Source organism: Ananas comosus, linkage group 23, assembly GCF_001540865.1.
Source record: "Ananas comosus cultivar F153 linkage group 23, ASM154086v1, whole genome shotgun sequence".
NCBI lineage: Eukaryota > Viridiplantae > Streptophyta > Magnoliopsida > Poales > Bromeliaceae > Ananas > Ananas comosus.
In genome coordinates this window covers 1,931,569-1,955,815 of record NC_033643.1, presented here as the reverse complement: position 1 = coordinate 1,955,815, position 24,247 = coordinate 1,931,569, and the positions used below count along the sequence as shown (strand labels likewise).

The following is a 24,247-nucleotide window of genomic DNA, read 5'->3' as shown; positions in this document are numbered from 1 at the left end:
ATAATAATAATAATACAAATGAAAGTGGAAAGTTATTAGAGGCCCCATTGCAATTTTGGGATAGTACCGGGACTATCCCGTACAATTTGGGCCCATTCATTGTATCCTATAAAATCCAACGGGCCTTTTCCCCACAGCATTTACCACTTAACGGCCTATTATCGGCCCATTAACGGCCCATTAAGGGCGAACGTGGCCCATCTCGAGCGGCTCGAGCCCGCTCGTGCGCGCGGCCCCCGCTCCCGGCCAAGGCCGCACGTGCGCCCTCCTCGTAATCGCCGCAGGAGATGGGAAGAATTGGAGGGGCAGCGCTTGATCCGACGCGCAGGATCCGCTGCACCCGAAGCTGTACAAGAATTTACTGCGACGCCGACACGTGGCAGATCGTCGTTGGAGACCACATAGTTTTCACGCCAAAATCCCTAGCAGGGAAAAAAAAAAAGAACGAATAAAAAAAAAATGATTGTGACGGTGCGATCACCCTGGTCTCATCAATCTTTCATGCGGCAATTGATGCCATATTCTCACTAAATTTATATTCTAAAAACTATTGGAATGATAAAAATAAACGAATATGAATACATATAAAATTTAACAGGTACAAATATAATATCAAGAGATTTACACGAATCATGAAATGGTGACACTCGTGCCCTGTCTAGATATTTATATGAATTGATTAAATTCTTTATACAGAGCACGTAATTTTTATTATTCAGATCCAGCTATTATTTATTTTTAGGAGTATAATTTACTTGTTACGAATGGATAAAAAAATAAATGGTAAAAGTAAGAGACTAATTTTAACCGCTAGTCATGTGGACTCGATGTATAGTTCGAATCAATCAATCAAGTGAACCGACCAATAGCATGCAAGTAAGGGGAAGTGTACAAAACACTTTTCGCCACTACAAGAAGCAATGGAACATTGCCACGTGTCTAGGTTGTGGAAAGATTCTACAACCTGTTGCAATAGGGAGTTCCCATTCCTTGGCCATTCTCACTACTGCTCACACAAGGCAGTGACCGGTGAGGAAACACTCACACTATTTTTGAGCTCTAAATAAAGCTTTGGGAGGGGTGGTAGGTAGTGTGACAAGTGCTCCTACATTCGTGCTCAATAATGGTTTATTTTATTAATTATTTATTTTATGTGTTGTACCATATATAGTCCGGCTATTATACTATTGATAACCCTAACCGTTTTCTGCTATAGGATTTTCTGTCGTCATATCTATTACTAGCTTAGCAGGATATAAGATGCGGCTTTCCAGCGCTTCCTCCAGGGGTGCGTTCCCGTTCTTGCAACCAAATCAGTAGTGAAGCTTATCCCTTTGACTATTTCCATCCATTAGATCATACTATTTAATGAACCAGCCACTTAACCCCAAAGAACCACTATTATCCCAACCGCACATCCCTTGATCTAAGGGCCGAAAGCCCACAAGCACCGGTGACTTGTGCTATTAATAATACAGTAGCCTATTTCTCTCTGTATATATACATAATACTTCTAGAAGTAAATAGATGCATTTACTTCTGCATTATTTGCAATAAAGATGTATCCTAAGCAACAATCAGCATTGTTAAACATAATCTACAGTATTGAAACTTCAATCGACTTGAATTTTAAAATTTTCTAACATTATTTGCCTAGTGATCAAGTCTTTCCAAATTCACCTTACGTTAGTCATTGAAAATAGTCAATTTTAGGTCCACTTAAATAATAGATAAATAATATCGAAAAATTATAAAATTCTGGTTTTAAGAAGTTTAAATAGTTTAGATTAAGTTTAATGGCGTCTAAAACAAATTTTACCAGGGCATTGTTAGTTAATAAGAAGGAAGTTGACTGTGCACTGTTTATATCACTTATTTGGAGCCTTCGCAAATAATTGAATATTGTCAAATTTCATTTGGTGTTATGATCAGTATTTTCCAATAATTGAATAATTGAGTATTTTTAAAAGATTAAACACTAAAAGAAAATCCATCTGGAATCTATACCCTACAGCAGCATATACTTTTCGACCTCAGAATCTCATTTCTATTTCTCTCCAACTTGAACTCTAAAAATTTCAACTACTTTGAGTGCTACAGTGGTAAATTGCTGTATGGTAAGTAGTCAGAAGCTGAATCATGAGAATAAGGGCCAAACAAGCTCCAACAAAAGGAGGGAGAGAGTCACATAGGATCCAGTTATTATGTTTGAGGTGTAGATGATGTGTGTGTGTTTATGTGTGTGTGTGTGTGTGTGTGTGTGTGTGTGTGTGTGTGAATCAATAAAGTTCTTAGTTGGGGGAAGCAGTGGCCCATTGTGGCAATCTCCTTCACATTTTCTGTCCCCTGCCCCCCTCCTCCAACGTGCACTGCCGTATACTTTTCTATTACACCACAAAGAGAATCCTATGCTCTTTAGTTTCACCTCTCTCTCTCTCTCTCTCTCTCTCTCTCTCTCTCTCTCTCTCTCTCTGTGTGGAAATTATTGTTTGCACCCGGTGTATATGTACATTTTCATGCGCCGCACCCTGTAGTTCGACAGTCGTGATCTGCAACATCGAAAGAAGCTATATATAAAGAATCGAGTCATCCGAAGAATTAATAGCACAAAAAAAGTCATTATTTGATTTGTAAAGAAATCTACATTCATATTTTTTAGGAACCGTAAAATGTATCGAATAAGTTAGATTCTAACTCATTGGCCACACATATTCTAAAGTTAGAAATGTTAAGGACATAACTTTTGAGGTATATAGAGAATACATGCCAACTATTCTAAATAGTGGTAGCACATTTATAATAGAATTTACGAGTGCAGTGTATGAGATGTGTACTTTTGCACTCGATACGAGAAATTAATAGTTTCTCCTCTCTCTCCTCTCTCTCTCTCTCTCTCTACCCCCATGTGTTTGACAGTGTGGCTGGTTACTATGTGGTGCTAAAAACAATTGATATCTGAGTCTTGTTTTACTCTCATTGTACTAATGTTGCCTCTATATATGTTGAGGAGTATATGGTGGTGATACTCTTTTGGAACTTAGCTACTCACAGTGCACAAATTAAACAATTCAATGGTGGGTGTTGAGAGGAAAAAAAAGAAAATGTTGCTGCATCATGTTCCCCATGGCTCTCCATTTCATTTCCAAAACTGGTTTTCAATCCAACATTTTCTTTCTCTTTTTCTTTTTTTGCACTTGTATATACCTTTCACATTCTCATTATGTTATTTTGGCATTTTGTCATGAGTTTGGAACCCGTTTGGACTAAACGTACGGAAATTTGATAGATGATGAACGAGACAGGGATAGTTAATGGGGTAAGATTTTAATACAGGAATTTGGAGTAGGTTTTGTGTGCTATTAGGAGGACAGAGGCTTACATGCTCCTAAGCCGTTTTCGACAATGGAGCTTCCGAATCGACGATCGGCTCTGTTAGATTTGATCCAGTATATTTAAAGTATTTAGAAAATAAATATTGCGATTTTTCGATATCATTTATCTAACGATCAAAATGGTTCAAAATCTACAATTTTAATGGTTGATATATATTGTTTGCAAGTTTAACGGTGTAGAAGTATTCAAATCAGATAAAATTTTGATAGAAAATCCTTTATGCTATTTACTGCAAAATTAGTATTTCTGATTGAAAATTTTAGTATTATATCATCACTTTCTGTGAGATTTTTATTTTCAGCCGTTGATTTTGAACTCTTTCGATCGCTAGATAAATGATCTAGGGAGTCGAGTAGGTTTGGAATTGACTCTGATATCACAGAACTTAAGAAGATAGATTCGATATGAAATGATTTAGGAATGTATTTAATATTAAGAATGTAACACAAATTAAGCTATTGTTTATAATTCATTATATCATATAATATATATATCATGCATATATATTGGTATTTCAATTTATTTAATAGGGAGAAACGAATTAATGGATAGAGATTCAACTTTGTTAGATATGTTTCGAATTTTAGAACTGCAAGATTTTCTAACCCTATTATGTTTTGGTTATCTTATTAAGTTTAGATTATATCTAATTTAATTAAGATATTCTTAATTTTAATGGATTTGTATTCCTAATCGTATTAGGATTTAGTTACTATTATAAGTATACCATTTATTTCATTAATTTGGTGTGCCAGATGAGAAAGAATATGAATATATTTTTGAAATTAGGATTTTGCAAGAGTGACATATTTTGTACACCATTTTGATAGCTACTATTATAAGTATACCCTTTATTTTTTTAATTTGGTGCGCCAATATGAATATATTTTTGAAATTAGGATTTTGCAAGAGAGACATATTTTGTACATCATTTTAATTATAATGAAAATCTCTGCTACGTCTTCATAAGTCAGTGACCGAACCACGTAAATAGTGTGTTTTATTTTTCTTCTCTCTTTTTCGAAATTTTTTGATATTTTCACGCCCGATGAACTAGATCTTGTCCGTCTTTGTCATGACAAACTCAAAATCGAACCCCATGATATCTCGCTTAATGGTATGTATGTAACGCAAAAGATTAGTCATTAAAAGTGATTATTCCCTCTACATTGAAGGATTGCAAGTGGTAAAGATTTTTTTTTTTTTTTTTTTTTTTTTTTTTTTTNTGATTGATAGAAATTTCCCTTCATTTCATGATTATTTTTTTTCCCTCAATATTAACTCTCTCTTCAATGCCTTTTTTCACCTAGAAATTGATCTTCTTTGAAAGGAGGGAAAAAAAAAGAAAAAGAAAAAGAAAGAACATTTCAAATAGTTGAAACTAACTAAAGGTTAACTTAATTGTGACAATTTTGAAGAAACTCATGAAACTAAGGGAGGGGAAAGTGTAGGTTTTCTTTTTTTGTAGCTTGAGCCTTTTTCCAAATATTTCATGTGAGGACATTTAATGCCCAAGATACAACAAGCAATTGCATATGGCCCTTTGCTCCTCAACCATTCATCCCTTTTGTACAGTTGTCTCCTCAAAGAGTGCATGAAGAAGACACAAATCATCGCAATGCATGCCTCTAGAACCCTAATTCTCCACATTATACCCTAACTAAACCTCTCACAGGTTAAAATTAGTGAGGTGTATGTTATAATTTCGCAAAAATGTAGACCTAAGTATACAAGATGTCTTTTTATATATATATAGAGTCCGGCTGCTCTGCTATCGATAGCACCAAATACTTGGTGTTATCAAGTTTTTTACCGTTAGATTAATCCTTTTGATTATTTTTACCCGTTAGATTATACTATTCAACCAACCACCCACTCAACCCTAGGGAGCCTATATTATCCTAATCGCACATTTCTCAATCCAAGAACTAAAAAACTAATAGCATCAATAACTTAGTGTTATTGATAGTACTTCAGCTTAGTTCTTATATATATATATATATATATATATATATATATAGAGTTGAGCTAGAATACTATCGGTAGTAAACGAGCCGTTTTACTACCGATTTGTTTTCGATGATAGAGCTTCCAAATTGACGATCGGCTCCGTTAAATATGATCTAAACCATTTAAACTACCTAGAAATCAAATTTCACGCACTTTCGATATTGTTCTTTTATCCATCAAGTGAACAGAAAAATGAATGGCTGAAAATGAATATTCTTTAAAAAATGATGATAGGAGTCTTGTAATCAAGATCAAGAGTATAGATCTTGTTTTAAATAGTTTAAAGAATTTTCTAACAAAAATTCAATTGATTTGGATATCTTTACGCCGTTAAACGAGAAAACGCCTCTTATCGACCATTAAAATTACAAATTTTGAAACCCTTTGATCATTAGGCAAATGATGTCGAAAAGATTTGAAATTTGATTTCTAAACACTTCAAGTGGTATAGATCATGTTCAATGGAGCCGATCGTCAATTTGGAAGCTCTATCATCGAAAACAAATAGGTAGTAAAACAGCTCGTTTACTATCGATAGTCTTCTAGCTCAACTATATATATATATATATATATATATATAGAATTATGCTACTATACTATCAATAGTACCAAGCCCTTGTTACTATTGAGTTTTCGGCCGTTGGATGAAAGGATGTGCGGTTAGGATGATAGTCGTCCCCGGTTAAATTGATAGTGGTCCCCTAGGGTTGAGTGGGTGGTTGGTTTAATAGTGTAATCTAACGGGTGGAAATGATCAAAGGGTAGATCTAACGGCAGAAAACTTAATAGTACCAAGGGCTTGATACTATCAATAGTATAGTAGCCGGACTCTATATATATATATATATATGCATTAAAGTTAGTATATTATTTTGAAGTAAACCTTTTACGATGAAATGGTTGTTTGCACCATCGTACCAATTCAATCTACTGGTCGAACGGATGATGAGTATTGCAGTACAAGAAGTCGATGAAAACATCTATAGATCACCACCGTTCGTGGACAATAATTCCTTATGTTTATATTTTGAAGGTCATATATATGACTTAATTTTCTTAATACATTAGCCAACACCAAACCTAAGAAAGAGATATGTTAGATGTGGCTCGAAATTGATAATCGACTTCAGTTTGAAACTTCGACTCACTGATAATTTCGCGGTGCGACATTTGAAAATAAATTTGCGAAAGAAAAATGAATGTCTGTGGTGGGTAGCGGGCGGCTCCGTTTCCCACAGTATGGATCGGATCACAATCCATTAAGAGTTTTTTTTTTTTCTTTTTTTGCCCTCGAGGCGACAGATAGATATTGGTTGTACTCCGAACATTGTATTCCTTTTTTTTCGATAATAAAATTTTCTCTTTACTCGCCCGTGATTTTTCCAGTAAAAATTTTTTCACGTAAATCTGTATATTTTTTTATTTTTTATTTATAATTTATTTATTTTATATTTATTATTTTTGTTTTTGTTTGTGCGCTCGTGCGTAACAAGATCTACTAATTGAGCATCTGTTGTATTTGTATTGATATCACTTCTTACTTTTTTTTTCTCTTTTTGCAGTCAATTGTTAGGAAAAAAGCCTTTCATCTTTAAAAATGCCAGCAAGATTACTTTGATGAGGGAAAAGACCTCTCACAAACTTTTTAAGTACAACAAGATATGTAGAAATTCAGGCTCCAATTGTGTACAACTCCCATGCGTAGCATTGACCCTGTTGCTAGATTTTAGTGGGATTAATCCGTGCCATCTATATCGGATGACGCAGATTATTTATACTATAAAATTCTACGCATTGAGTTATAAAAGATTTATTTTCTAAAAATTCAACTCCTAATCTTTTTGAATACGAAAAAGAGTATTGATACGAGGAATCGAGGATACCCAAATACTATTATTTTAAGCTACTAATATACCGCGCATAGATTTACCTGTAAAGTACAAATGAGCACATCTTAAGTAATAATAGAGAGTACTAAACACAAGTCCATAGCAATTTACATGGTGTGCATTTTTCTCTCTCATGCTGTGAAAAGTCACATGAGGACACAAGAGATCCCCCCTTAAACTCAAGCAGCTGAACAAAAACACACAGAGCCACATAATTTGGTGAAACCCATTAATTTTTTACTGTTCCCATTTAGCATAACAACAAGTTAACATGGGTTTCCTTTTTCTTTTTTTCTTTTTTTCTTTTTTTTTTTTTGGGGTTAAAAAAAGAAAAACAAAAGAAAACAAAAGAGCAAATTAATATGGGGTTGCTAGGTTGCCCACATTGAGAAAGGGAGCTGTAAGCCTCCTCCTCCCCTGCACCTAAAAACAGCACCTTTTTTTTTTTTTTTTTTTTCNTTTTTTTTTTTTGGGTTCCTACTACCTCACCTCCATCCTCCTCTTCTTCCCCACTCCTTTTTCTCTTCTCATCTCCCTTTTTCTACAACCATGGCTGGTTTATACAACCACAACTTCTCCCCTGCAAGAGTTCTCTCCCCACAGATAAGGAGCACACAAGATATAGGCAGGTAGATGAAGATGTATTGGGAGCATCAAAAATAGCTCCTTTTTCCATCACTTTTTTGTGATTTAGATGCTGTTTGGTGATCCTGAATCTTGGGTTTTTCTTATTATTATTAATTTTTTATTGGTTTGTAGTCAATACTTGGCTGAGCTATTAGCAGAGCATCAAAAGCTTGGGCCTTTCATGCAGGTTCTTCCAATATGTAGCCGCTTGTTGAATCAAGGTGGGAGCTTTACTTTGATTTCTATCTGGTTTTGCTTAGAATTGTTGTTTTGAGTAGTTGATCATTCTTTGTACTTGGGTTTTTCTCTTCTTTTTTTTTTTCCCCTTCTTATTTTGTTACTTTTTTGCTTCTTCTACTACTTGATTTTTGCTGTAATTTTTGTTTCTGTTTGTTTGATTTCATTCAAAGAGTGTATCTTCTTGCATCAAGTTTGAGAATTGGGATTCCTATTTGATCATTGTAGTTGTTTTACTTTTGCTCCTGAGAGACCTGAGATGTCCACACTCTCTGTGTTGACCATTCTTTTCTTTATCTATTTATGCTTTGTAGTTCTTTTTTGCCTTCTTTTTCACTTTTTATGATCTTAATTTGTTGGTGTGATGTTTTGATTCTAGTATATTCTTCAACTTGGATAAAGTGGGCATTCAACCTTTTCTCCTCTTCCTTTGCTTTAGTATCTAACTATTGCTTTTGAATCTGATTCATTTTGATCTTAATTATCAGTTCAGAATAGTGTAAGATTGATTTGGATGATGGAAACATGGCCTTTCATTGGAGTAATGTGTCATTACTCATAGAACTTACAACTTTGAAGGCTTTTCAGAGAATGGTTTCGGCAGAAAATGGTCTCATAGAAATGCTTTGCAATGGTTGCTGTCGACTGACCATGCGCCCTTACCGAGCTTGCCTTGTGTAGATCATGGAGTAACAGCTATGTTAAATATAACATTGTAAGAAAATTTTCTTGAGAAAAGGATTCATCTAATATTTTTGCGAATCCCTTGATTCATTGTGGTAAGCTCATACAAACAGGTTGGAAACTCACTATGGCTCCCAATATCAAATAAGCATGGAATATTTAACTGGAAATATAAAGAAAAAAAAACAAGTCGGAAACAAGTGCAGCAAATGCTTATCGCTGATTGTTTCCGGTTCTTTATTCGAGCTGTATATTGGCTGTGTTTAGTCCTTCATAGTTGTTTTTTTTTTTTATTCTTACTCTCATTAGTGTAGTCCATGGACTACAAAAAGTGAGCATGCTTTAATTCTACCGTATCGAAGATGCTTTCGCATTTCTAGCTAGCAGGTAAGATACTGGTATGAGTTGCGAGTCAGCTTATTTTTATTTCGATCTTTTCTATTTACAGGTTTTAGTTTGGTTTAGCTGTTGTGGTCTAGTAGGGATAGCTGAAGAAACTGTTTTGTTAAATTTCCAATTCTATGTGATGGACATTCGTCAGTTTAACTATTTGGGCATTTACATTCTACGATCTTTGGCTTGCGTGATTCTTATGTTGATTTCGGCAAATTATATTTATAGCTAACACTTTGTATCGGATGTAGATCTTTAGAGCTTTATCTTGAATCTGCATTGTTCAATCTCCTAAAATATCCAATATATGATATATTTTTCCATGTTACATTATGTGCTAGCAGAGATCATGAGAGTCTCGGGAATGACCCCAAACCATGGATTTGGGGACTACGACAGGCTGCAACGGGGAAGCCCGAGTCCGTTGTCTTCATCGAATCATATGTCGAATCTTAATGGGAACGGTTTTTCTGATTGGAGCGGCCTCCCCCAGGAGGTAATTATAAATTTTCGACAATTCTCATTACTTTATGTTTTTCTCTTTTTGGGTACAATGTAAAAATGCATGTTATCATCAGAAGAATTGCCTCTTGTGAACTGTAAAATCAATTTAATGCAATAAAATAGATCTATAAAATGTTGAGGTTAATTTCCTAATTAGTCCCTAATTGCTCTCGATGCCTAAAAAATTTGATCTCTTATTAATAAGCTACCTCATATTTACTTTTTTTACCTTTACTATCTCCACTTTGGATATGTCTTTTCTTAATTTTCTTTTGCCATTTTATTTTCAAAATGACTAGTTAGCTCGCATGTTCTAGTGCACTTCATACATGTGTTAAAAGTTGTCCTCTTAACTAGATTACAATGATTCTTCCCGTAACAAAGACCATTTTCTTAATTGTTTATCAGAGGCTAGGTTTTCCTCAAGGAATGAATATGGAATGGCAAGGAGGAGCACCGCCAAGCCCGAGTTCCTACATTGTGAAGAAGATTCTCCGATTAGAAATTCCGGTGGACGCTTACCCAAATGTACGCCTTTTTGTTCCGAAAAGAGACCAGTTATGATATTGGTTTCAATCTTCTTCTTACTTTGTTTATATTGCGATCCAGTTCAATTTTGTCGGACGGCTTCTCGGGCCAAGGGGAAACTCGCTGAAGAGAGTCGAAGCCTCTACCGGTTGTCGCGTTTACATTAGAGGAAAGGGCTCGATAAAAGATCCTGGCAAGGTGACTGAAATTTTCTATTTTCTATTCAGATGATATTGGTTTTTGGAGTCAAATATTCACTTTGGCAGCAGTTTAAGTAAAAGCATACTCCTTACATAGAAAAACTTATATATGTGGGATTATCCTGCCTTTTTATTAATAAAAACACTAGTTCCTTTCACATATGTAAGCTCCGATGGCCCTTTCAGGGCACTCTTCATATTTAGTTGTTTTACTAACGAAAACCAACTCTAGTCATTATCACATATTGTTCTCCTCATCCGCGCCATGCTATTAAAAAAGATTTCTTGTAAAAAAGAAGAAGAAGAAGAGAGATTATGAGGTTTGAAAGCATCCAAAACTGACTATGTTGAAGATAATAAGAAACAGAAAGAAGGGACGATAGGTGCACATGCCATGATCTCCGCTAGTATTTTGTATATATGCTTTGAACAAAGGTTTCTTGTTCCTAGCATTTAAATTACTAGTTAAGTATGTCATTGCTGGGTCGATCTTTTGAACTGCTTGATCAGGTTAGTGTTCTGCCTTGTATTTTAGGAATCTTAAAGCACTACATGATTTTCTCGTATAATTTTTTGTAATATTATGTGCTTATTTTACTTCTTTTCAGCATGTGGCTGAAAATTTTGTTGTCATTCTCTCTCTCTCTCTCTCTCTCTCTCTCTCTTTCTCTGTATTGAAGGAGGATAAACTAAGGGGTAGACCTGGTTATGAACACTTGAATGATCCACTGCATATTTTGATTGAGGCCGAGTTACCTGCCAATGTTATTGATGCAAGGTTGAGACAAGCACAAGAAATTATAGAAGAGCTGCTAAAACCAGTGGTAACAGTTTTGTGATCCAAATATCCTTTCACCTTTTTTTATTTCTTTGCTTTGTACTCTGACCTATACTCTTGTTCGATCTTCGAGAACGGCAACTTGTTCTAATGTTTGCCTATTAGCCTGAGAATGTAAAATGAATACACTTTGTGTGCTTTAGCACTGTGTCAGAAAAAAAAAAAAAAAATTGAGGGAAAATGTTCAGATACTTGCCTACGAGAAAACTGTTTAGTTGGTAGAGATTGGTTTAAGAAACTTTGCGCATCGCAAACCTCAGATTCTTTGTTATATTTTTGAAACAGATTGAATGATGCATTACCTTTTACAAAAAGGCTTTACATCTTTCGCATACTTTCAGATTGAGAAAAGAACAATGGTGAATATTTCTGCGATAAATCTACTATCCTAGTAAGTGCTGAATAGTAAAATGAGCCTTTTTATTGGCCCTTGCTTCAATAACTTCTCTTTTTCATTGGCCCTTCCTATTTGATCTTACTTTGTTTCTACCTTCTTGCTTGTGATGTCACCGTCTCGGTTTCACGCATCTGCTTTAGCTTTTTTCTGAAATTCTCGACAAATTCTTTTACAGGATGAATCACAGGATTACTACAAGAAGCAGCAGCTGCGAGAACTGGCTATGCTAAACTCGAGTATGCGCGAGGAGAGCCCCCACCCGAGCGGCAGTGTTTCTCCGTTCGGCAACAGCGGCATGAAACGGGCAAAGACGGGGCGGTAGAGAGTCACCTTTCCTTACCTGGAAATCTTCAAGAATCTACCTGTGCAAATCCATGCATGCGGATCGTTGAGCTTCTTGATACTAAAGAATGCATGGAGTGGGACTCCATAACTAGCTAAGGTGAGTAGTGGAAATCTTTTCTTGACGGGGTCGAAATCTTCATGGTTTCATGAGTCCTGGTAGTGTTCTTGTAATCCTACAACATTCATTCTATTCGTTTTCTACTGTTAACTATGATCTACATGAACTTTCAAAAATAAAAAAAAAAGGAAAAAAAAGAAAAGAAAAGAAAAAGAGAGACTACTATCTATATGTTATGGATAGGAGATCTTCTGACAAATATGAACAACACTGAGAGTTACTGCCTTTTTTTTTTTTTGTTATTTAATCGACTTTATGTATGTTAGAGTGTAACTTCTGGACAATTGACTACTTAGCTAATTGCGAGTATTTGCTTTGCTTATGTAATGATTTCCGTGCCTTGTTTAGTATGTGGTGGTGTTGATGTTGCGGCTTGCGAGCCTAATTTGGTCATTCTTTCTCTTAGGAACACAAATTGACTAGACCTGGTATGGAGAACAGTTTCTTGTTAATTTTTTTTTAAAAAAAAATTTGAGCTTCTGTTTTTTGGCCCAGAAACCACTTGAGCTTCATATCACAGAACGAGATTCAGATTGCTTTTTCTTTTTCCGTTTTGGCAAAAGATGAATTGTCGAAGTTCCCTACAGTGATTGATCTGCCGCCCTGTTTTTCGGCATTTTGGGCACTTCCTTAAAGAGGTGCAGAAAATTGAAGAGCAACACCAATATCAATAGCATTTGATGTGTATGCGTGGTTTTCTTAATGCTAATCCGATACTGCGGTCGGTATCTGAGTCTATAAGACATAGAAACTATACAAAATTCAGCAAATATGTTGATAAAATCATGATTCTAACAGATGTCGACAATTCCGAGCTATGTTAGGCTTAAGCTGCAAAGCCACATATATGGTTGTTTTTCCACCTTGTAGCACTTTTTCACTTTGCCATTATTCATTCTTTGGTCAGTTTTTTTCTCTCACAAAATAATGTATGCAGAGTAATGTGAATCAATGGTCTGAAGTTCAGATAAAATGGATACCAGGAGGCTTCTCAGATTTGTGTTTGGATCCAGTGCGGTGACGCAGAAAATAAAAGCTCATAATTTTGACATCTTCCTGCTTCCTTTAACAGATGACCTAGATTGTAAATGCAGAACCTCATGTTAGATTATATTTATGCATGGTTATCTCCACATAAGAATGCCAATTAGGGTTATCTCATCTTCAGAATGTACAGATCGTAACATGTTTACACAATCACGCAAGAAACGAGCTATCTTCGTCATCGCGGAGCGACTGTCGCGCTAGGTATATTATTATCCACATGGTCGCTACCAGAGGGATCCGACGAGGTAAAAGGATTTTCAATCATCAAAGATGTCGAAGAGGATTTGGACATCTTATTCGAACTGATTTCTGAATACTCTGACGGATAAACGTTGGCGTCAGGCACCATCCTCCATATAGATTCTAGTTCTCTCACCACCTCCGACATTGAAGGCCTCGAGTCGGTCTCCTCCCGACAGCATTTGAGTGCGAGCGACAAGAACTTCTCGACGCATTCTGAAGGGTAGAAGCTCATGTTGCTGTCGATGATTTCGAACATTTTACCGGATTGGCAGGCCATGGTCACCTACAAGTAGAGAATACAGTAGTTATTGTTAGGAGTGATCATTATTGTTTCGGTCGTAAGAAGGGTAAGTAGGGTTATGTATATAAATATATGTAACATTGAGGTTTTTTTAAGAAGGGAGTATGCGAAATCAAGTTCTCAACCTCTCTAACAATGTTTTTGCCGTGCACAATTGGTTTCATCCCCGTCAATAATTCCAGAAACACGACGCCAAGGCTATAAACGTCGCTCTTGTCGGTTAACTTATGAGTTAGGAAATATTCCGGATCGAGGTAACCCTGCGAAAGAGGATTATTGTGAGCCGAAGATCAATCTCCGAGGTTTAAGTCAACATTTAATCAGCTTAAGTAATTACAGCTATAAGCCACACTTACAGGGGTGCCCTTGACAACAGTGGATACATAACCAGGTAATACTCCTTCAACATCTGGGACCGGTGCGAGCCTCGATAGACCAAAATCGGCGACCTTAGCAACAAACTTCGAGTCCAGCAATATGTTGCTGGCTTTAATATCACGGTGGAATATCGGAGGATCTGCTTCGGTGTGTAGATAGAGGATACCCTTAGCCGAACCCAATGCGATGTGTAATCTCATAGCGAAATTCAAAGGCTCGGTCGCTTTTGCTGCAAATAAAGAATAAAGATTTTACTAATTGTTGCAGCACAAAATCAATTCCTTATGATTTTAGGTTAATCACAGTATTCTTTTATCTCGAGACAAAATGCGCTTCGTATGCAAAGGGCGATAAACTTGCGGGAAAAAGAATGAAATGAAACCAAGCTGATAACCTTACCTGAAAGATGATCACGCAAACTACCATTTGGCAGGAACTCGTACACCAACATCTGCGACGCATACAATGACATCAAAACAAATATAGAAAACAATAAATACAATTCTAAAACCGCATGTTCCTCGAGCATTTATTTATCGTGATAGTGCAAAGTTAAATATATGGATGCAAGAGGCTTTACATATTCTAAACATTCAGTGCTATTTATATTGTTTGAGAAGGACGACCAGTCGGCGAATAGATGCAAATGGATAGAGGGGCAATTGATTCTAAGCAGTTAGGATTGCCCTGTGAAGGACACTCTGAAGTGAATTAGTTCATGGAGAACTTTTTGTACTTAATTGGTCTAAACAACGAAAACACCCAAATCTAAAACTTTAAAATTAATCGAAGTAAAGAACCTAGAAACTTTTCTCTTGCTCTAAATCATTAGGAAGTCTTAAGATATGATTACCTGTTCATCTGAGTCATCACAATATCCCACCAAAGAGACCAAGTTACGATGGTGCAGCCTCGAAAGCAGCTCTATTTCCGTGCAGAACTCTTTTGAACCTTGCAGCGATCCTTCTTCTGCTCGTTTGATTGCTACAAGTGTACGATCTGCTAACACACCTTTATATACCTTCCCATAACCGCCCTGGCCAACTTGAGTTGAGTCGCTGAAATTGTTTGTTGCCGTTGCCATTTCTTCGAACGTGAAGCGTTTTACACCATCAATTTTGATGGAAAATTTCGATACTGCCAGTGGAAAATGAGTTCAGCTATTAGCTCCGTGGTTAAAGAACTACTAAGAAAGTTCAGCAGTTCTAAGCTGAATGTAATCCTTTAAGAATGTATCGACAATTATGGCAATTGGCTGCTTTTATTTTAAAAAAAGAGATAAAACTGAAGATTCTACATGAATTGTGACCTGTTTGTATGTAATTACTAGAAACTAATGTTAATCCTGAGCAAAGGAGAAGTGAAAGAAATGCAAAGATATTAAAGACTAAACACAGAGAAGAATGCGAGGGCAGATTTCCTATTTGAGTAATATGGCTGTTTTCAAGAGAAAACCATCTAATTAAGCAGTACTTAGCAGGCGAGGTTCTTAACAAGGAAAAGAGAAGGACATACATGAGCTTCTTTTTGAAATTGTCCGATATTTCCAGTTCCTTCTCACAATAAGAACAGTAACAGTTGCAGACAGAATAATCGCACCAGCAATTGCACCCATCAAAATACCCACTAGCGCACCCTTGCTTAACCCCGATGCTGAAGAGCCTGGAATCTCTGTGTTAGCAATAAAAAGCCAGCAACCACTGTTAGCAGACCAACATGGCGAAGGTCCATATAATATTAATAATCAGGTAGAGAAAGAAAAGTGAATTAAAAAAAAAGATTGTTTGAATAGGCATGACTATCGTTTGTTTGAATAATTCACTAGCGTGAATAATTGTGATGGCCACACGAGCACTTAAGAGAAATATAGTTTCATGTAAAGACAATCTAAATGTCTTTAGATGTTGATGGTTCATAGGACATACCATAAGAGCCCAGAGTGAAGTTAAGAAGTTCGTATGGTCCAAAAACATCTGAAAGTGTAATCTCCCATGCAGCAAGAACGCCTTGGAGCCGCATAACCTCAGTTTCATTAAATAGACTAGTATTGCTTGGGAATAACTTCAAGTGCATATTTAGCCTAGGACCGCTTTCCCACATATACTGCTCAATGTACAACTGATACAGAAACAGGTCTAGTAAAGATGTTAAGTCTATCTCAAAGGCCTTGATATAAGGAGGGAAATCTGAAATTCCAGGACTTTTTAGCCGAAACCCAACTCCAAGTGGGACAGCACATGAACAAGGCATGGGAGAATTAGGGTTACGTTCATAATCTCTATCTGTCGGGCATGAAGGACAGCTTCTGGTGGAGTTAGTTGGGGATTCAGATGCTTGCTCCACATTCTGGGGCTGACAAAACTGGATGATGGATTCCTGTGCATTTGTGCATACCGGGTTTCCATATAGCCTGTTTGACAAAAAAAAAAAAAGAAAAAGGAAAAGGGAAGCAGCTTACGTTGGTATACTACGTCATTAATAGACCTAAAAGTAATTTTTTTAAAAAGCACAAATAGTGTTATTATTACTTATTCATGATGACCCCTCATAAAGCTTAGTTTGGATAAAAAAAAAAGGCATGAATATACTAAAGATTACTAGAACTCAGATCAGGCACTGATGAAACAATCTCTTTTTGCAAGAATGAGAATAGGAACCCATCTAATGGTTTTATGGTCATATGCGATTATTTGTTACTCTTCAGTCTAATTTTTACTAGAAGATTAATGACACTTCCCAGAGCTTCAAATTGAATTGAAAGATTCAGATAGGGCCCCAACATATTCCAACTTAACACTAAATGTTAGCGGAAGCCGTAATACAAGCATAGAAACAAAGTAGGGCTCTATGATTTTCTTCCCCCTTGACAAGGTCAATAATGTCCACTGTGTTTACCAGTGCAATTAGAGCTCAAACTTATAACTGCAGTGCATAAGTATTTAATCAACTATAATGTTCATATACTAGTAGCATCTCATCAATATTTGGAGAAACTTACACTATCAGAGCATATATTTTAATGGTATCCATTTTATCGAAATAACTATTTAAAGTCATATTAGGACTTCAAGAGTTGTGCATTTTAACTGCAGACGAGTATAGCAATTTTAAAACTATAAAATGATTAATTGATAAATAAAAGGACAGAATGTGAAAGGAAGACATACAAGACGGTAACATTCGCAGGAGGATTGAAAGCATTCGGGATATTTGCGAGAGAATTATTTTGGAAATCCCTGCATTATCAATATAAGTATTTAGCTACTCAGAAAAGTTTCATAAAACAGTAATTTTCTGGTATGATGCTCGTACAGTGTAAGACTCTTGTTTCCAACAAAAGTCATATCATTCCATATAGTGGACGGAACACTGCCATCGAGGCGATTGTTATCGAGAGACCTGCAAAAAAGCAACAGAGATTATTATTTTCACTTACTATAGTATATCAAACTTGTTAATGTGCATGGATCTTCATTGTTTTTGCCACAGATAATTGATTACTCGTTCCGGCCCATTTAGCCCATTTGGAGATTTTGCACAAGTGCTATTAAGTGGCTGTTTAGAAAAGCACTGGTAGCTTTTTCATTGATATCCTCTCTAGCCGCTTCAAGCTACAGCAGAAGCAGATCCTTCATATTGGAGCATCTACTCTTGGCCTTTAAAAGCTCATTTTAGCTTTCCCGCAATAGCAAAGCTCCAGACTTTTGGTTTGCTAAATACCTAGCTATGACTTCTCTGAGTAGAAAAGTTGTTCTAGAAGCCAAGCCAAATATATCAGTGTACAGTTTCTTTTTAAACTGTTTTTCCAGTGTAAGGGAAAGTATAGCTAGGTTAAGGCATATAATGATATATAATGGCATATTAATAAAGACTCTGCTCGATAGATGAAAAACTTACAAAATTTGCAGGTTAGGAAGACCTGAGAAGTTTGCAGGAATAGTTCCATTAAGCGAGTTGTGTGACAAGATACTGCTCAAATATCAGAACATAAGAATCTATGGCTAAATCATAGTATGGGCAAAAGAATATATAACATTAATCTGCTTGCATTAAACAGGTCATAGAAAGTTTAACTTAGTAAGCCATGAGGAAATCAAAAAGTAAAAAAGAAAAACGAAAGCAAAGGGAGTTAGGAAAACCATACATGGTTGTGATATTCGTGGAAAGCTTATTAGTTGGTATGGGTCCGTTCAGCTGATTCCGACTAAGATCTCTGAAACACACAACATCCTTTAATCAATAATTTTCCAAGAAATTGACATAAAACATTTATCCTGTATATACAAATAATTCCAAGAGTTGTTCCATGTTGTACAAGGAGAATGATCGGTAATCCACCTTGAACATGTTTGCTTTTATCAACAGAAGTTATAAATAATGAAAAGAAAAAATTATAAAACTAGATAGGTGTTCTTCTACAGAAGAGTATAGCATTTCACTTGTCAGCACAGCCATGCGTGAAAGAACCATAAATTGAAATAAAAGGAGAGCAAAGAGATATCATCATATTTGAAGCAAGTACTTAAGCATTTTTCTCATTCACATGAGTAACATTTAGGAAGGAATCCTTACAAATATCCAAGTTGAGGTACCCGACTGAGGTCAGGAACACTTCCTTGCAAGCTGCAGTTCCTAAGACTCCTGGTACAAGGAAATAGGCGATTCTATCATTTTCTAATCAAAAAGAAAATTTGAGGGGAAAAAAAAGAATGAGCAACAATATCATCAAGTGGTAGGCATCATAGTTACTCATAAATGTAAAGTGAACCTGTAAAGAAAGTACAGGGCACTCACAATTTCAGAAGTGAGGATATGTTGCCATATGAAGTAGGGATGGAGGTACCGCTGAAGTTATTATTATCCAGCTGACTGCAAAATGCAAAGGCAATATAGATTTATATAACTCTTAATTGAAAATCTAAATGCCAAATCACAAAGCAAATGGATTTTCCAATCAAGGCAATCTTGTGTGTCATTTCACGCCAGAATTAATGTGGACACGCAGTGCCATAAGAGCTAAGTTAGGTAATAATATGGACTATTTCAGCTGCAGAAGCATCAATCGTATAAATTTAAACTAACGGAAAAGCTACTACAACTCATAAATAATGTAGTTTTCAAAGTATTCATGATTGTAGGAACATACAGAATTTTCAGATTTGGCATCTCCGAGAATTCCAGAGGAAGATTTCCAGATAAATTATTGTTGTCCACTAGCCTGTACAAAGTCCACGAAAAAAGCACCAGAATAAGAAAACGAAATCGAATGAATAATTCAGTTTTACAAATAGCAGGACATGGAAGTTGAAATCTGCTTACAAATGGAAAACTGGTAATACAGACAACTCCGGGGGGATTTGCCCACTTAGTGAGTTGTTGTTCATGTGGCTGAAAAGAACAAAATGCGGAGAGTTTAAAAAGATGCTTCTTAAAAGCAAAAGCTAAAGGAAAAGGACAATAAGAGATACTTACAGATGTTTAACACTCCTTAAGTTAGCAAATGATTTAGGAATAGGTCCTGATATTTGGTTCTCGTCGATTTGTAACCTATTTAAGTTTGAAAGGTTGCCGATCTCTTCAGGTAAGAAACCAGATAGCTGATTACCATTCAAAAGTCTGCATATAAAAGTAGCAAGTAAAATATTGCCAAGGAACAACAAACTTTACAGGGGATGAAGAAAGAATATATCAATTGCAAAATGTACGTATAAAATAAGGGCGTAACATTTGAACATACTGATCCTAAAATGAATGCATTGTGTTATCAACCATTTGAACTTAAAAGAAGCAAAAAATAAAGCAGAAGTTGGGCACCTATAGAAGAAATAACTTACAAAAGATGCAGAGATGTGATGTTGCCTATCTCCTTCGGGATGCTTCCAGTTAAGTTATTCCACATAAAATCCCTTCAAAGGATAAAATTGGATTCAATGATCACTAAAGTAGCATATACAAAAATTATGGGGAAAAAGATGAAAAAGACTGAAAACATAAGATATAATATCGTGGCCATCGGCATATTAATTTGAGGAACTTTTGGAATCTAATGAAAAACTAGCAAAATTAGCTAAATGCATGGGAGTCAAAGTATTGTAACTTACAGTATTTTCAAGTGAGACAGTAGACCAAGCTCAGGTGCCAAACTTCCAGAAAGATTCAACTTCAGCAACTGTCTAAGCAGGGCAAAAGAATTCAAGTATCAGCAACAAAGAAGAGAACTAAACTATAAGTTATGGCTATATAAGATGAGATTCCAGTAGTATGCTTACAGTTTTTTTTTTTTAAAGAAATGCAAAATTCAGGCAGAAAAGAAAATGTAAGAGAGAGACATGAGGAATGAAGAATAAAGCTGGGAGGTTTAGTCATACAATTTTTGTATATGCAGATAGCCATCATTTGTAGTATTATAACAAAATACTCCTCTCCAATTTGACGAACACGGATCCCCACTGTTCCAAGTTTTAAGGCTGTTCGTCGGATCAATTAAGCGGCTTCTAACAGCGCTTAATGCATTGACTGCATCACAAAAGAAAACAATGACACATGTCTAACAAGGAAACACACAGCAAAATTAATAGCAATATCGATCTACATAACCTTGCAATGTGTTAATTTTCATATATGCTCTTCAAAAACTTCATTTACAAAAACAATGACACGTCTGACAAGGAGACACAGCAAAACTAATAGCAATATCGATCTACATAGCCTTGCAATATGTTAATTTTCATATATGCTCTTTAAAAACTTCATTTACACCTGTTTCAGAAAATTTGTTTCTACAGAAAGGGACCGCGCCCAAATTTAAAATAAGGGTTCTTTTTATGTAAGAAACTGCATATGTTTGGCATATGTGTAAATAGATAGTTTTGCAGAAATTAATGGGAATAAGCGCAATACGATCACCTTCAGATGGATCGGTAGTTTTATGTGCTGCAGAATCGCGCAAAAGGTAAGGAGATAGTGCGACCAGAACGGCCGCGTACAGCAAAACATGAGCTTCCAACATCTCTATTTTGAACTGCTAACAAACTCTCATATTGCGAACTGCGAAGTAACTAAAGGTTACCTGTCCAAATAGAAAACTTGAGAGTATTAAAACAATAGAAAAATATAATGACAATGACCATAAAAGAAGTTGATGAGGCTACTCTTCTGCCGCATAATATATATATATATATATATATATATATATATATATGGTAAAAATGTATAAAACTTACCAAAATGATTAGACTACCTAAACTTTGAAAATTTTGATTTTAGCACTCAACATTTCAATTTGTTTAATTTAATTCATTTGATGACTCTTCTTATGCAAAATTTAGGTTAATTGCTTACTATAATGAATTTACAATTACGTGAATTGCATAAAATATATTAATTAAATCCATAGAGATAATCAACTAATTCAAATTACAGGTTAGGATATGTTTTATATTTTTGATGACTCCCTATAGTAAATATATTAGAATATACCTAAGAAAAATATCATCTTCAACTAAAATAAAGTATAGATCAAAAAAAAAAAAAAAAATCCTTTTTTTAGATGTGAAAAGCAACCCAACCGAATTTAATGCCCAAAACAGAGTAGGGCGAAATTGATAGCACAGTACCTTGAATCAAACCCCAAAGGATTCGCTTCTCCGAGCACACGAACCCCACCAATTAAACACCCCAAAGCTGCGATTTTTCCAATCGACCTCGCAATCCTACAACGCGAGTGTACAAAATTAGGGTCGGAGAGCTCGATTAGGGCAAAATTGAATCCCTGGAAAAGGAATCGAGCAGCGAAAGAAGAAGAAGAGGAAGAGGAAGGAGAGGAAGGCGTTGGGGGACAAGGAGAAGAGACATTAAAAAGCTTAGATTTTTATATATATATATATATATATATTTTTTTTTTTTGGCGTTTGTTTATGTGAGAGNGGAGTATTCAATAAAAAAGTAGAGAGAGAGAGAGAGAGAGAGAGAGGACGCAATATTGGAAACCACGCGCGAAATGAGAGAGGGGTGAATTTTTTTTTAGGGTTAATTGCGTGCAGGTCCCCGCAAACATAGTAAATTATAAAAATATCCATATAAAGTCTAATTTTTATAAATTATTCTTACAAAAATCATAATATTTTCAGATATCGTTAAAGAATCGTTAGAAAACTATTTATATTTTCAATTTTGCCATCACAAATATGTCCCTCCAAAAATTATAACAATATAATATAAAGAGAGTAAAAATGTCAAAAATTAATCCGGATAAAGTATTTAATCTATGATTAACTAAACTTTTCTAACGGATTTTAACGGTAAGGATATATCTGAAAACATTAGAACTTTTGCAGAAATAACTTATGAAAGTTGAACTTACAGAGATATATCTGCAATTCACTATATTTGCGGAGACCTGTATGCAATTGACCCTTTTTTTTATGGGTAAACTTCAATTATCACCCTCGTGGTTTCACACTTTCTCACTTTAGTACTCTGTGGTTTAAAATGAATTAATTTAGTATCATGTGGTTTCATTTTTATCTTTTTATTATCGATTCCACTAATTTTTTTCGTTAAATCAGTGACAAAGTTAAAACTAAATGGTACTAAAGTTAATATTCGATAATCATAGGTGAGATATCTGAAGTTTTTTGTATATAATTTAATGAAATATTAACGAAAAAGCTAACGAAAGGATAAAAATGAAACCACAGGACACTAACTTAATATACTTTAAAGCACAGAATACTAAAGTGAGAAAGTGCGAAACCACAGGGATGGTGTTTGAAGTTTACCCTTATTTTATAGTTAAACTTCAAATACAATCCCCGTAGCTTCATACGTTCTTACTTTAGTATCTTATAATTTATTTTCCTCAAAAAAAGTATCTTATAATTTAGAGTGTGTCTATTATGTGATTTTATTTTTCTCTTTTCGCCGGCATGTTCGTTAACTTTTTGTTAAATTATATATAAAAAACTTCATATACCATGTCTATAGTTAATCGAATATTCACTTTAGTACCTTTTAGTTTTAACTTTGTCACTGATTTAGCGAAAAAAATTAGTGGATGGGATAACAAAAGGAGAAAAATAAAATCATAGGGTACGAAAGTGAGAAAGTGCCAAACCATAAGGATGGTATTTGAAGTTTTTTCCTTTGTTTATTAATAGGTTTAAAAAATGACTAAATTATAGAAAATTTTCTTACAAATATTTATTTTTTATTTTTTCTTTCTAACTTTTAAAAATCTATATTTTACCCGCTCAACATTTCAAGTTGTTGCATATAGCCCCCCTCTGTCAGGGTTTCATCATTATTCCGTCTATTTCTTATAATTTATACTGAAAAATATCCTTCAAAATAATAAATACATTAAAAAATTATTTTTGTACCTCTCTGAAAATATTTTTGAAATTTTAAGGAGAGAAAATGTAGATTTTTGAAAGTCGGGAAGAAAAGGTAAAAAATTAAAGAAATTTTTTATAATTTAACCTTAAAAAAAAAGTCCTTTAAAAAAAATATTTGTAAAATTACTCTTATGCGGTCAATCATTCACCGCTTATTATTTTTTTACAATGTAAAAATTATTTGTGTTGTTAAACATTACACATCCTTTAAGGGTACGTTTGGTTCGCATTATGAAAGATTACTAGGAATAAAAGATATCCGAGAATCTTATTCCTATTCATCCTATTACTAAGAATGTGAAATTCCTGTGTTTGGTTCGCATGGTAATATTAATTAGCCATATTATTTAATATTACAAAAAATATACAATTAGTTTATTTATTTATTTAATTAATTTTAGATAATGTTACCAAAAATTTCAACATCTTTTTAGAAAAAAGGGAGAGAGAGTATAAGTTAGAGAGAGAGAGAGCATAATTAAAAAAATATAAAGAAAAATATAGTCGAAATTAGAAGGAGTGAGAGAGTTGAAATTTTAGAAAGAGAGAGAGAGAGAAAGCTTAGTTTAGAGAGAGAAAAAAAAATTGAATTTTAGAGAGAAAAATAAGTTTAGAGAGAGATATAAGGTTAGAGTGTAAAGAAAAATAATATCAATTAGCCGGCGGGTAGGAAGAAAGAAAGAGATTAGACATATTATGATTACCCCAATCCATTAATAT

At 34.9% G+C, this 24,247-nt stretch overlaps 2 protein-coding genes across 4 annotated transcripts; one reads left to right on the top strand and one right to left on the bottom strand.

Annotated features, from left to right (window-relative positions):
• Positions 7,758-12,493, top strand: LOC109727878 (KH domain-containing protein SPIN1-like). 2 transcript variants are annotated; one of them, XM_020258074.1, is made up of 7 exons: positions 7,758-7,921; positions 8,052-8,140; positions 9,578-9,729; positions 10,146-10,265; positions 10,347-10,463; positions 11,146-11,289; positions 11,876-12,493. In XM_020258074.1, the coding sequence occupies exons 1-7, from the start codon at positions 7,842-7,844 to the stop codon at positions 12,020-12,022; spliced, it is 849 nt and encodes a 282-aa protein (XP_020113663.1). In that variant the 5' UTR covers positions 7,758-7,841; the 3' UTR covers positions 12,023-12,493. The 2 variants fall into 2 exon arrangements, with proteins under 2 accessions (XP_020113663.1, XP_020113664.1); XM_020258075.1 differs by lacking the exon at positions 11,146-11,289.
• LOC109727877 (probable LRR receptor-like serine/threonine-protein kinase At1g06840) lies at positions 13,160-21,997 on the bottom strand. Of its 2 annotated transcripts, XM_020258072.1 has the most exons (21): positions 21,749-21,997; positions 21,039-21,201; positions 20,501-20,648; positions 20,234-20,305; positions 19,967-20,038; positions 19,605-19,748; positions 19,452-19,520; positions 19,279-19,350; positions 18,927-19,001; positions 18,705-18,773; positions 18,277-18,345; positions 18,030-18,101; positions 17,445-17,531; positions 17,300-17,368; positions 16,058-16,542; positions 15,648-15,803; positions 14,986-15,269; positions 14,532-14,583; positions 14,111-14,361; positions 13,880-14,014; positions 13,160-13,736 (listed from the first exon to the last, which is right to left on the bottom strand). In XM_020258072.1, exons 2-21 carry the CDS (start codon positions 21,139-21,141, stop codon positions 13,386-13,388), a joined length of 2,835 nt encoding a protein of 944 aa, XP_020113661.1. In that variant the 5' UTR covers positions 21,142-21,201; positions 21,749-21,997; the 3' UTR covers positions 13,160-13,385. The 2 variants fall into 2 exon arrangements, with proteins under 2 accessions (XP_020113661.1, XP_020113662.1); XM_020258073.1 differs by lacking the exons at positions 21,039-21,201; positions 21,749-21,997 and having other exon boundaries at positions 20,234-20,301; positions 20,501-20,643.